The sequence below is a fragment of the Piliocolobus tephrosceles genome, chromosome 7 (assembly GCF_002776525.5).
Source record: "Piliocolobus tephrosceles isolate RC106 chromosome 7, ASM277652v3, whole genome shotgun sequence".
NCBI classification, from domain to species: Eukaryota; Metazoa; Chordata; class Mammalia; order Primates; family Cercopithecidae; genus Piliocolobus; species Piliocolobus tephrosceles.
This window is the reverse complement of record NC_045440.1, coordinates 7,925,405-7,939,503: the sequence shown is the minus strand read 5'-3', so window position 1 is coordinate 7,939,503 and position 14,099 is coordinate 7,925,405. Positions and strand designations below refer to the sequence as shown.

Sequence of the window (14,099 nt, the reverse complement as noted above, 5' to 3'; positions counted from 1 at the left end):
GGAAGGGAAAGGAAGGGAAAGGAAGGGAAAGGAAGGGAAAGGAAGGGAAAGGAAGGGAAAGGAAGGGAAGGGAAGTGGCGTTTCCCACCCGGAAGGGCACGAAGCACCTGCCCAGACAGAAAGGAAGTGGCATGAGCCCTGGTGTGGAGATGGATGGGCACAGGATGGCAAGCACACAGTGTGCTACACTGTGCTAGAGCACCCTGTGGCTCTTGAGAGGATGGGGTGATCTGGAAGAGGGGCAGAAATTTGGTGACTTGTTCTGTTGTGGCTGCACCATGGTGGGGGCACACAGGAGCCACAGATGCAAAAATAAGCTGACTCATGAACGAGAATGAGCACGGTGAGGTGAGGAGGGACAGGCCGGTGTGTCCCTCACCCCGCTGGCTGACATGGGGCACAGGGTACAAAATACAGACGCCATAATATTACACGAATTGCATGGTGGAGCCTTCTCACAAACCTGCTTGCAATGCAGCACCAGTGCCACAGGAATATGCACTTTTAAGCCCACCCTGACTTGAATCTCTGCCTATGAAGACCCCTGGGTGATCTCCACGCATGCTGCAGTCGGAGACACGGATGAGAGCAGAGGACAGCATAAGCACAGCTACATGGGAGATTTGTGCAGAAATGCATCCCTTTGCCAACAGGGGAATTCAACCAATGGCGGCAGAGCACCTGCCACTGAAGGGGAACTTGGAGAACCAGAAAGGACACCAGATAAACTTCAGGAACTGGGTCCCAAAAGGTCATCATTCAGGGACTCAAGCACTCAAGAATGAGGCTGTCGACAAATGAACAGATTTGAGTCCAGGAATCAGAGCAGCCTCAATAGCCAGAAAAGTCTGTGTTGACTCACTGGCTACTGGGCTATAATTCCTCAAACTAAGACTTAAAACAAAAAACAACTGGAGTGGGCCTAAGATTATTGATACGGGTTAAACGGCCCATGATAATGCTATGAAAATCTAAGCAGTCTAGAAATTGGCTAAGACACTCACTCATATTTTGCACATCTCTAAGGACGCAGCTATACGCCTGCAGCTTGTGCACGGCTGCACAGGTGCGGGGCATAAAGAGGTCCTTGCACTCCCAGAGCTTCTGTCTCCTGGGAAGACAGGCAATTAAACAATTGTTGGGATGCAGGCAGCTCAGGGTGGCGTAGGATTGTGTAGGAGCAAAGCACATAATCTAAGCTGTGAGGCTTATTGGGGAAAGTCATCTCTGAGGTGAGACGGGAAGATCAGCAGATGATCTACATAGTGAGTCCATAGAAGAACGATCCATTTTGGGGAGATACGCATGCAAAGGTAAAAGAGAAGAAAAAAGGAAGATTTGAGGATCGGGAAGCTCCATGGGACCAACGTGAAGTGTATGTGGGTGGTGGTGAGAGATGAAGGTGGAATTTGGAAACCAGTTTACAGAATATTCTGTGGACCCTGGGAAGGCTCTATCCGATTTGAAACACTGAAGGGACACACTCTACTTTCATTTTTTTTTTTTTTTTTTTTAAAGATCATTCTGACTGGACCACTGTGTGTGGGCAAAATAGAAGAGATTTCTAGCGGGGAGAAATGAAGTGTTGGCTACTACAGAGGCCGCCTGGAGGTGACACTGTGGAAGCCGCCTAAGGGTAAGAGACAGAAGATATGAAGGAGGGATGGGATGGAAGGATATTTACTAGACGGAGCTGACAGAAATTTGTGGAGAAAAAGAGAACAGGATCATCCACCACCAATGTTGCTGAGAAGAAATAAGACAAAAACAACAATTATAAATCTGTTGTCCAAATCCTCCAAGAATATAGGGAGATTGCCTTCCCCGGCTGCTAGACAACGATGCTGCACTCTGGGTAAGAACAGACAAAGGGGTGATGTGAGTCCCAGGTCAGGAAGCTTGTTCTAGAAGCAAAGAGCTAAGCACCAGAAAGGCAGAAACACCTACTTGTGGTCCCAAGAATGGAAGGGCTAGTTTTGTTTCAAGGGATTTGGAGGAGAGTAACAATAAGTTTGTTCTTTAGCATATTAAATTGAATAGCAGTCCTCAGGAAAGCCCGTTTAGAGGAAATTCAAATTTACAGCACATGAGTTCACATGGCAGGACAGTGTCCCTTGTACGGGGCTCACTGCAGACTCAGGTCCCACCATCGAATGCAGCCCTCATCGCCCTGCGGGACTGAGGCTGCCAGAGTGGGTTCATAGCTGCATGCCTCTCAGGGAAGTGCTCAAACAAAGGCCTCAATTTAGAGAAAAGAAGAAGATGCAAGGGCTACTGACCCTGAGACCCAGCATTCCTGCCACAGACTGCGGAGTTCAGAAGGCTTTTGCTGGATAGAATGAGGGAATGTGTTTCTGAAGGCATGGCTGAGAAGCCAGCTTGGAGAGGATGCTGGGAAGGATGGGCTGCTGTCCTCTGGATGTGGTCTCCACCAAAAATCCATGGCCATAATGCTGTGTCAGTCCTCAGAGGCTGGAATACATGGGGCCAGGAACCAAGGAGGGGAAGCAGTAACTGTCTCACCTCCACCCCAGGAGCTGATTGAGATCTCTGTTCCCCGATCTCTCAACTTTAGGCTATGTGGTTCTAGAGAACCTGCTTCTCAGAGGGGAGTTGTCTCCACCACCAGGAAGAGGAAAGGCCCCATGAAACTGTAAGCTATGCCTGTGGCCCAGTGCCTTCAAGATCCTCATGCCCAAGGCCTTGCCAGCAAGGGAAGGAACCATCATCCTTGCAGGAGGACTGGCCCTAGCCAGGAGAAAAAACTGGGGCCATTGTCCCCATTGGGACAATACAGATGAGTGGAACCATTTATCCATGGGGACTCTCTTATGTGTGATGGAACACGGACAAGTCCAGCAGCCACACCTGAGCAGTGCATTGTGAGCAGAGACTGCAGCCCTGTGAGGACTTGGGTCAGCATTGCCCTGCCCCAGCAGCCACCTAGCCTAGATGAGAGGCCAGCTAAGGAGGCAGACCCTCAAATGGGCCGGACAGGAGGGCAGCAGTGAGTATGTACTGCACATGTTCCTAGGAAATGAGACCAGCCAGAATCCTGGAGAAGCTGTTTCCAGATGGAGAGGACTGAATAGTGCGAGTGTTGGGCTGTATCTGATCCCAAGGGCACCACTTCGGTGCTCTTTTCAGAACCCAGGCCTCACCCCCAGCTGCTGGGAGCCCACACTGCATTTCTCTTCAAGAATCGCCCCAAGCAGAGTTTTGGTCCCTCCCTGGGGGCCACCCACGTCAATGGTCAATGGCACCGAGCCTGGCCCAATTGCTTTCGTTTGGAAGACTACACAGGGCCATCCCAGCTCCAGACCTCCCTGTAGTATCATTTAAGGCAAGGGTTCCCAATCCCCAGGCCAGGGACCAGTACTAGTCCATGGCCTGTCAGGAACTGGGCCACACAGCAGGTGAGTGGCAGGCAAGGAGGCACTACTGCCTGAGCTCTGCCTCCCGTCAGGTCAGCAGCAACATTAGCTTCTCCCAGGAGCGTGAGCCCTATTGTGAACTGCACATGCGAGGGATCTAGGCTGCACGCTCTTTATGAGAATCTAATGCCTGATGATCTGTCACTGTCTCCCATCATCCCCAAATGGGACTGTCTAGTTGCAGGTAAACAAGCTCAGGACTCCCACTGATTCTACATTATGGAGAGTTGTGTAATTATCTAATTACACATTACAATGTAATAATAGAAATAAAGTGTACAGTAAATGTAACGCACTTCAGTCACCCTGAAACCATCACCTCTTCCAGTCCGGGGAAAAACTGTCTTCCTTAAAACTGGTCCCTGGTGCCAAAAAGGCTGGGGACCTCTGATCTAAGGCACCTGCTGTGGTCTGATCATTTGTATTCCCTCAAATTCCTAAGTTGAAACCTAACCCCCAAAATTTGATGGTTTTCAGAGACAGGCCATCCTTTAGAGGGTGATGACATGATGAGGGTGGAACCCCTGTGAACAGGATTAGTGCCCTTGTGAAGGACACCCAGGCTTGTGGCCTTGACCTGTCCACCACATGAGGACACAGTGAGAAGGTGCCATCTATGAACCAGGAAACAGCGCTCGTCAGACACCAAATCTGCCACTGCCTTGATTGTGGACTTCCCAGAACTGTGAGAGATACAATTCCAGTGTCTTTAAGCCAACTCTATCTGCATATTCTGTTATGGCAACCTGAACGAACTAACTGTGCACCTGTCGTGACTGGGCACCGTTCAACTCCTCCCTCCACCCAACCCCACTGCTTTCTATGCCTTACAGATGATTCCAAGCACACTCCCGATACCTCCGCCTACACAAGTCACCAACTCAGACTCTACTTCCAAGAAAAAAGGTAATTTGTCATAGATTTAAGTCAAGCCCTTGGAAAAAAAAAAGTTAAATCCACCTTAGAGATAAGGCTGTATCTGTTGTGAAAAAGGAGGTACACATTATAAACGCTTTGTGATGGTCAACTGGGCATTCCCACATGACAACAAAAGGTTATTGGAAGCCACTTCCTGCAGCTTCACCTTCTCTTTAGGGTTTTAGAAGTCACTCTATTATTCTGGCAGGCACTGTCTCGCCTGACTTTGAGTAGCGTATTGGCTTCCTGTTCACAAGGACAGGGGCATGAGCTCACTTTCTACATGGACCAGAGAGCTGTCCTCAGTTCAGGGATCATGCCGTGTGTTGTCATTGCACTTGGACGCTTTTCAATGTGCATAACTTCTCACCTAGAGAAGATGGGCGAGACTGGGCTGGGTCATCGTGCCAGTCCAACCACGCGAGATGAGAAGCACCTTCAAGATTGCATAACATCAATGCTGCCTCAGGAGTTCCGTCTGCCAAGAATGGTAAAGATGCTGCTTTTTGAACCATCTCCTACATTCCTGTATTCAGTACAACACACGGCCTCATTTCCTCATTCATCCTAGGAGTACAGACCCTTGGCTACAGACTGAGACGCCTGCACTAACTTCCACTCTCTTATTATCAATTTAGTCATTGGACATAGGAGACAATTCTGTTTCTTGTATGAAATGGTGATGCTGAACTGAAATAATTTGACTGGAATAACTCTTAGTATTAGCCCGAAATAGGTCTTGTTTTGACTACACAGCAGCACATCACAGGGAAGAGTTCCTTTAATTTACCCCCTGCCAGAATGTAAATAGCTATGGCAAATTACATGAAACATGATTTGTGGAGATGCAGTTCATCAACTTGTGTGATGAACTCGAACTGAATATTATTTTCGTAACAAAAAAACGCTTCAGAGTCAACTCACTTTCCTATAGACAGAGAAGCCATAAAAACCGTGGGACCACTACAATACCAAACATGTAACTGCTTGTAAAAATATCCAGGGATCGAGTTTGCTTCTTGTTAACTTTCATCATGGATAGAAGCCACAGCGGTTGCTGTGAGGGAACCCAACTTTGAGTTGAGAATAGGGATTTTTCTGTTTTTCTGTTGACTAATAATCAGCTGCTATGATATATAATATATATTTTATTTTCAAATATAAAATGAAGAAACTATGCCATGGGCTTACATTATCTTTTCTCATATAGTATTCTGAGACTTACTCTTTATATGGATTCTACCTATTATAAATATGATTTATAAATATATAAATAAATGATTTATAAGTATATAAATTATACATAGGTAGAATCCATATATATATAGCAAATTTACATATAAATTGTATATGTAAAATTTGTTTTAAAAATATATATTAGCCACATAGAGTTTGTTTATGAATGGTCAGTGCTGCCTTACATGGTTCTACCGTAATTTATTTACATCCTGCTTCTTAGCATTTGGGCTTTTGAACAGATTATTTTCAATTCAGTATTTTCATCTGTAAAATGGTTTTAAATAAAGCTCACCTCTCTCCCGTCACTTTCTGACACCTGATATGATCTCCTTCAAGAGCTCTCTTTGTTTTTTAAACTTTCCATTTTTCCCCCATAATTTGCTTAGGGCACATTACAATTCACACTCCTCTCGTTGTGTGTGTGTATACTTGCTGTAGATACATGCACATGCTCATATGTATGCACGGGCTTTTATATTAGGGAATATGTATAAGACTTTCTGTGTAACATACACATGCCAACTGAAGTCTAGCAAGAGTGTTTGTTTCTGCAAATTGTTCTTTTGTGTTTGCTGCTGGGGCCTTGCCAGCAGGGCTCCCTGTTGTTTTTCAGTCTCTGAGCTCCTCCCTGCCTGTCCTCCACTCACTGTGATTTTCAGGGGATGCACAGGACCTGGTTTTCATTTCTCCACCCTACTTGTTTTCTGACAAATGCCTCTAAAAGGATCCATTAATTGAGTAGACCCTCCAGCCATGTTGAGGGGATGGAGGAGAAAGGATTGTCTTTGCAGAGTTAGAAACGGCACAAACGGAGAAATCTCAGACATGCTCAAGCCTAGGAGCCTGAGATGATGGAGGCCACAGGTAGGTAGAGTGGACCCAAGGTCCTCCTGGTCCTCGTGTCCTGAGGCAGCCCCCTCGCCATTACCGTGTGTACTTGCGGGGGTTAGTTGGGGTGCCAGGATAGCATCCTCTAGGGAGCTTTTCACAGAGATGACAGTGCCCAAGGTAGCAGAGACCATGAACATTTTAGGGTAAGAAGTATGATCCAAAGATTTGAGGACCCCCAAAATATTTTACACTACTCAAGCTATTCCTGATATCTTCTCAATGTTGGAGTAGGTAGGTCAGTAAGGGTTGACATGGGTGGCCGTCAATAATGAGTGAGGTTAAATTGATAGCTACCTTGTTTGGATGGAGTCTCAGAAATTCAAGTTGATGTTAAAATAAGATGATGTGGCATTTCTTGCATAGCAGTTTGTCTAGGGTTTGTAGGTCTGAGGGACTGACTGTGACGCCAGGTATGAGAGTTCACACGTTCAACACGTCTGGGGAGACTATGAGAAAGTGTGGAGAGCTGTTGCCTCTGAGGAAGTTAACTGGCTCAGCTAGAAGCTGGAGAGTAGGGGTCCTTACAATCCATCTACACACCCCTCGGTTGGATTTACATGTCTTACTGTGCACACTATTATTTATACAATGAATACATCATGTTTGTAGAAAAATCTCAAAATTAAAATAAAAATGCATAAAGAAATAAGAGCACACATTTTTTTAAGTTCTTACTGTATGTGTTATGAGCCTTCCATGTTTTACTCAGTTGATTTTTCAATAAAATTATGAAGCAGTTATGATTACTATGACTTTTTTTTCTAATGATGAATCTGATACACAAAGGGTTTAAACAACTTACACTAAGGTTCAGTTACTGAGCAGCAGAACCAGTACTTAGGGAAGTCCAGCTCCAGAGCCTGTGTTCCTAACTCTAGATGCTAGTGAAAATCAGGCAACATCAAAACACAGAACATTAACTCTATGTAAATATACGCTGTATATGTTTTCTGAAAATATATTTTTTTCTTTTTTTGAGATGGATTCTCACTCTGTCACCTAGGCTGGTGTACAGTGGCACGATCTCGGCTCACTGCAAGCTCCACCACCTGGGTTCAAGCGATTCTTCTACCTCAGCCTCCTGTGTATCTGGGATTACAGGTGCCCACCCACCACAAACAGCTAATTTTTTGTATTTTGAGGAGAGATGGGGTCTTACCATCTTGGCCAGGCTGGTCTGGAACTCCTGACCTTAAGTGATCCACCTGCCTTGGTCTCCCAAAGTGCTATGATTATAGGTGTCAGCCCCCCTGCCTGGCCTGTTTTCTGATAATATAATTTATGAACAACTATGCTTTGAGTCAAATAATATAAAATTATGTATATGCATAAAGGTCACTTTTATAAGTGATGTGCACTTTGTCTTCAACAGTTAGCTTAATATAGTACTCTGGAAATACACATTTTTAGAATGTCTTCTACTATTATAATCTCTAACTTTGTTTAAATCCTCAAATGTTATATTAGTTACCTGGTTTGAATGACCTTTTTACCTTTGGATTATTCTTTTGTCAAAGATAATACATGGTACTGAATTGGTCGTCTCTCAAGGACTGATGGCCATTCACACATTTATGACATCTCATGGGTGGCTATTGAGGCTGTTACAAGAGCACTAATTAGGGCAAAATGCAATTATAATTAACGCGGTGTGGTCATTCACTGAAATATGACACATGGAAGAATGTTTCCCTTTTAATGGGACTACTTATGTCTCTTCATAGTCAAGGGTGCACAGTTTGGGCACGAGGCTCCTCTCTTATTCCTGGTACCATAAACCTGATGATGTGTATCTCAATGCTGCTGAAATGAATTTACTGCAATTTGCCCTGTTGGGAAGTGTTTGGTATTTCACTGATGATTTTAGATTCCACCAAAGGCAGCAGCAAATGTAGGTCATATGGAAAATATTATAACTCCATCATACTTTCTTGAATAACTGCACAGTCACATGAAAGTTCAACTGAAGGTCAGGTCTAAAAAGCCAAATGTCAGGAGGTATTTAGCAGCTGCCTCTGCATTCCAGCTTTAATCTTTGAATGGGATGTAAATATTCATTTTTTGTTGTAGTATTTCTCATTAAAAAGGGTCATGAAGTCCCCACCACACCCGTGTATCAGCAAGGAGGGACCTATTTTATGCTTTGTAGATGAGGACACTCCTGGGGGAGTCCACTCACCACAGGACCCTTGAACATTGTGACCCTTTATCCCACACATTGAAAATGTCTGGGGAGACTATGAGAAAATGTGGAGAGCTGTTGCCTCCGAGGAAGTTAACTGACTCAGCTAGAAGCTGGGGAGAAGGGTCCTTACAATCCATCTACACACCCCTCAGTTGGGTTTTCAGCAGCCTCTCAGTTGAGAGAGAGAGCAGCCATGCTGTGGCGTGTTCACTCACATGGACTCATGACAATATCCCCTACCATGCTTGTTGTTTTAGGATTGGTGGATGCTTTTTCATGATCTCCTTCATTGATTTCCTAGGTAATAACTTCTTGTTACATTTTTCAGCTCCTAAAACTATCCTATGATACACCCTTGGAAAATAAGAACATACTGCCTGTTTACTCAAATTCAAAGAGTAGAACACAGAATTCCAGGAGCTCCAGATAAATATTCTCATTTTTACCTATACACATACACATCCATCAGTTCAAATATTTTAAGGAACTCAGTTACTAAGGAAGAAACCAATAGGATATTTTAAAAACTATTTCAAAGGAGAATCCAAAGATCACAAATATATGGACGATCAGAAATACTGAAATAAATTTGCTAATAGATTTAAAAGTAATCAATATCCACAGAACAATAATTAACTGCATCTCTGTCACAGGAAATTCATTTGCATTTCAATGCTTCAGAAATTGTTTGCATTGCTATCAGGTTTCTATAACTTGTAAAGTTGTAAACTGCTCAAAAACAATGACAGGCACAGAGTTTTCATTTCAAATATTTGAATTTAGCTCATAAAATGTATAACTGTAAGTCTTTTCAGATTCATTATATTGTCTTTTCTATGTTTGTTCACATAAAAATAAGTTTTGAGAAATACCAGACAATATGATATGGTCAAAAGATCCACACATATGCCCACGTTTCCTAGCTTACACCTAATACTTCACCTCACTCTTTCTTTTGGGATAATCAGAGTACATATCATGGCAAGCCAAGTGTTCAGAGGTTAAACATTCTCATTCACAAAAGTGAGTGTTAGCAGACTTTAAGGAAGTTCCCATCATGATTCCTATTGATCAGCATTGTTTGACTTGTTGATTTTACTTATACCTAACCAATACAGAATGGTCTCTGCCCTCTGTTAGAATGCTAGCTTTAAACTCTGTTAAGAGTGTTCTCGTCCTACCTTGGTAAACAGCTTTAAACCCAGGTGAGCCAATGCTATCATCCGACTGCAGATGTAGCCACATCTGGTTGCTCATGCTCACGATGAGGTCAGGAACACTGGATCCCGTGAGCCTGCATGGAAGAGAAATGGCAAAGCCTTTATGTAAGGCAATAAGTACATCGACTTCCACCTCAAAGGAGGGTCTTGCTGCTTTAAATAGCCAAACTCTAGAAATATAGATAGCAAGACCCTCTTTCAAAGACTGTACAGCCTCTTGTCCATGGTATTAATATTCAAACATCACTATCACTGGTGCTTTCCAGAAATTACTCATTCTAAGACTGTCAATGTGTATGTTTTCTTTTAAAAAATCAACTTAGGGCAACCAACCATCCCATTTTCCTGGAACTCAGGGGCTTTCCCAGGTGCAGGAGTTACAGTGTTAAAACTGGGACAGTCCTGGAAAAAAATCAGGGACAGTTGTTCATCTGAGGTGACTAGAGATGTGCACGGTTGCTGCAGGACTGCACAACACCAGCCATGAAAGAGAAAGCATCTCTATCACAAGAAATTGTACGGGATCATTCACAAAAGGTTTTCATTGTCTAGTCTAGAACCAGTATGTAACTTTATCACAAACTCTCCTTTTAAAATATATTATAGGTAATTACACATTAAAAGAATTTTGAAAAGAACAGCATGCATAGCTGAAATAGATTTGGCAGCATTTATTGAACACTCCCTCTGCATATTAATGTCTGGGTCACACCAAACGTGTTTCAATGAAGCATTCATTGTGTATTAACAAAACAGTCACATAGGGGCTGTTGTCAGCCAGTGAAAAGAAACACTGAATCCATTGACTGAACTCGACGTGCTGGCAGAAAAGCATGTTGAAACAGAAAAAGTGTAAGAAAAAAATCAATTCAACTAAAACAAATGTCCCTAATCAAATAGGAAGCTTGACTTCCAGCAAAGTAGTTTTAGGAATGTGAGCATATGATTTGTCCCATTAATCATATCATCTGTCTATCAATCCAACATCCTTACCTTAGGCAGCACAGAGCATAGGATTCTTCAAGGGAAGATGAACAACGGTCATTATTTGTGAACTCATGCAATGTTACACACAAAGTGTAAAGAGGAAAATATTTCTGTGAATGATGTGCAGTAACTAAATATGTATTTCTTTCTGAAGATTTGTCTTTGTTGGCAAGATTGTTCTTTTCGGTTTGCTTGTTTTGTTGGCTCATTTGTTTGAAGAGATATTTTTTCTTTCTTTCTTATTCATACATTTATTGAAGTGTAACAAGCCAAAAAGCGCACAGATCATGAATGTCTAGCCCTATGAAATTTTACACAGTGAACCACCACACAGATCAACTCTTAGAGAATTACCAACACCCCAAAGCCTTCTTGTACCTTCTCGCAGTCACTATCCTCTCCTCCCATCTTGCCAAACTATCAGTTTTATATCTTCTTGAAAGTTTTTTTATAAATGAAATCATACTATATATAACATTTTGTTCAACCTTATGTTGGTGAAAGGTATTCATGTTATTGTTTGTAGTAGTGTTTCATTTACTTCAATTTCTACATAGAATTTACATTGTGTATAAACACAAGTAGGGGATGATTACTATTTTTAAATTCTTGAAATTTTATTAAGATAATTGTAGACACATGCGGTGGGTAGCACAAAATAATATAAAGAGATCACGTGTATTATTTACCTAGTTTCCCCCAATGGCAACATCTTGCAAAACTATAACAACTAGGACATTGACATTGATACAATCTGCCAGCCTCCTTAAAACTTTCCCTGTTTTATTCCTATTTTGTGTGTACATTTGTGTATGTAGCTCTGCACAAACACGTCACATGTCTTGGTTCCTGAATCCACAACCATAGTCAATGCAGGGCAGCCCTATTCCCTCCAAATTCTCTGGTGCTGTGCCCTTAAAATCACACTGATGTCCCTCTTGCTACACCCCCTTCACTGTCCCTAACCCCTGGCAACCACTAATCTGTCTCCCTCTCTAAATTACTCATTAAAAAAAAATCATACAAGTGAAATCAGAGTGTTTAACAACTTGGGATTTGATTTTATTCACTTAGCTTCATTCCTAGAAGATTTATCTCAGTTTTTGTTTATACCAATAGTTTGTTCCCTTTTATTGCTGGGTCGTATGTCATGTTGTGGATATACCACAGTTTGCTTAACCATCCACCTGGTTAAGGGTATTTGGGCTGATAGTAGCTTTGGCAGATGACAGTTAGAGCTGCTATGAACACGTCTGTGCAGGTTTTTGTGTGAGCATAAATCTTCATTTACCTGAGATAAAAGCCCAAGAGTGCAACAGCTGCATTGTATACTCACCTTTAGTGTTTAAAGAAACTACCAAATTTTTCCCCAGACTGGTTGTACATTCCCACCAGCAATGTGTGAGCACTCCAGATTCTCTGTATTCTCAATAGGCATTTGCTGTTGTCAGCATTTTTTTATGCTTCTCTAATAGCTACGTGCATTTAACTAATCGGTAATGATGTGAAACATTGTCTCATGTGTTTATTTGCCATTAATACATCTTCTTTAATGAGAGGTCTCTCTTTTCTTCCTTTTAAATATTGAAAATTCTCTTGATATATTGTAGTGTAGATACCAGTCCTTGTCAGAAATTAGCAGTTTTGATTTAAATATAGTCAATTTTGGTAAGGGTTCCTCATGCAATTACAACAAATTATATTCTGTAAGTATTGGTTGCTGCTCCCTGTGGGCAGTCTGATAATTCCGGTAAAGTGACTCATGGGTCCTTGGTTCTTTTAACCCAATAACTTTTCTGTCCACTCCACTGCAAAGTATGACATCAAGGTGCAAGGTATGAAATCACTGGTCATACCTTGCACCTTGCTACTCTTTATCGTAACAAACTTAGGCACCGAACCCCTCTTTCTGACCACACTGCAGTATCTTTTAACTATCATAAGCATGTACTTTCTGAAATATACTTCCCAATTCTTGGGGACCTCTACTAATGATTTTGTCACTTTTTTACCCAGCCTGGACAACATGATTGTTCCTCTGCTCTTCTGTCTTTCCAGCCCCTTAACTGTGTTAAAATCTACTGCCAATTCGTCCCATCTCTGACAAAACCCAAACTCGAGATGGATCCAACCATCCATTCTATATCTTCCCGTATGTGTGCACAAGAAAGATGATGAAGAACTTACTGATTTATACTGATACATATGTATGATTTCCATACTCAAACTAGTCACATGGTGCCACATTTTTTTTCCTGAATTATAGTCAGGGTATTTTTCCTATTGCCATTTGTTATTGTCCTAAGTCATTACCATTTTTCTCAAGCCCATTCCCAGCGCTTATTTCTTCTGTTCTCGGTGGATAACTTTATTCACAAGTATAAGGGGAAAAACATGGAAGGCAGTCAAAACACGAAATACCTGCCTCTCAAAATCTCCTAAGTTTTTTTTTATTCTTTTCATGTCACCAGTCATCAGCCACTAGAAGTAACTGTTGGGGGAGTTTATTTGCCTCATATTTCTTTGATGTTTTTCGCACCATTGTTTTCTCCCATTTCCAGCCTCTCGGTTGAACACTGACTATCTCACACCCACCCCACTGAAGTAGGCTCCTAACTCTGTCTCCTGTTTCTGGCATTTCATCTCCCCTAGACATTCGACTTGATTTTAACTTATTAAAAACTTAATTGTCATGTAGAAAATTATTACACATTGAAAAGACTCATACTGTCTATTCAACTACTTTAGACATGCCTCTAAGTCAATATATTAAATTTCCTAAGTTCTGTACTGAACTTTGCTTTAATTTAATCTTATGTTACTTTCTTCATTTGCATGAAACAGTCAGCAAGCACACTGCCATATTCCGCACAAAGTTCATTCAATCAAATGTCAAATCAGGCTTATGTTTATTACTCATTTTGGAATTTATTTTAAGCCTGCTATGTGACAGTTATATTTATGAGAAGAACTGTAATTACAGCTTATTATAGTTATTTTAAAGCTAATTAACTTACAAAAATTACACACAGTAAAAAACACTTTTTTATTTATTTTTAAATTTTTATAAGTTATTTTATAATTATTTAAAACAAAAGAACTTTTGTTCCTCTTTCAGGTTTCCAGAACTATTTTGGCTTGCTAACACTGAGAAATGACTTCTTTAAAACAAAGCAGCAAGCAATATTGTTGCCCTTTGCAACTGCTTATCTGTTTGAAACAGGA

At 41.8% G+C, this 14,099-nt stretch overlaps 1 protein-coding gene across 1 annotated transcript in view; it reads right to left on the bottom strand.

Moving 5' to 3' along the window:
* Positions 1–14,099, bottom strand: part of CSMD1 (CUB and Sushi multiple domains 1) — a 2,063,566-nt gene that overhangs the window by 508,374 nt on the left and 1,541,093 nt on the right. The window contains exon 12 of the mRNA XM_026453909.1: positions 9,849–9,961. Within this exon, the coding sequence (XP_026309694.1) occupies positions 9,849–9,961 (113 nt within the window). The remainder of the gene's footprint in view (positions 1–9,848; positions 9,962–14,099) is intronic.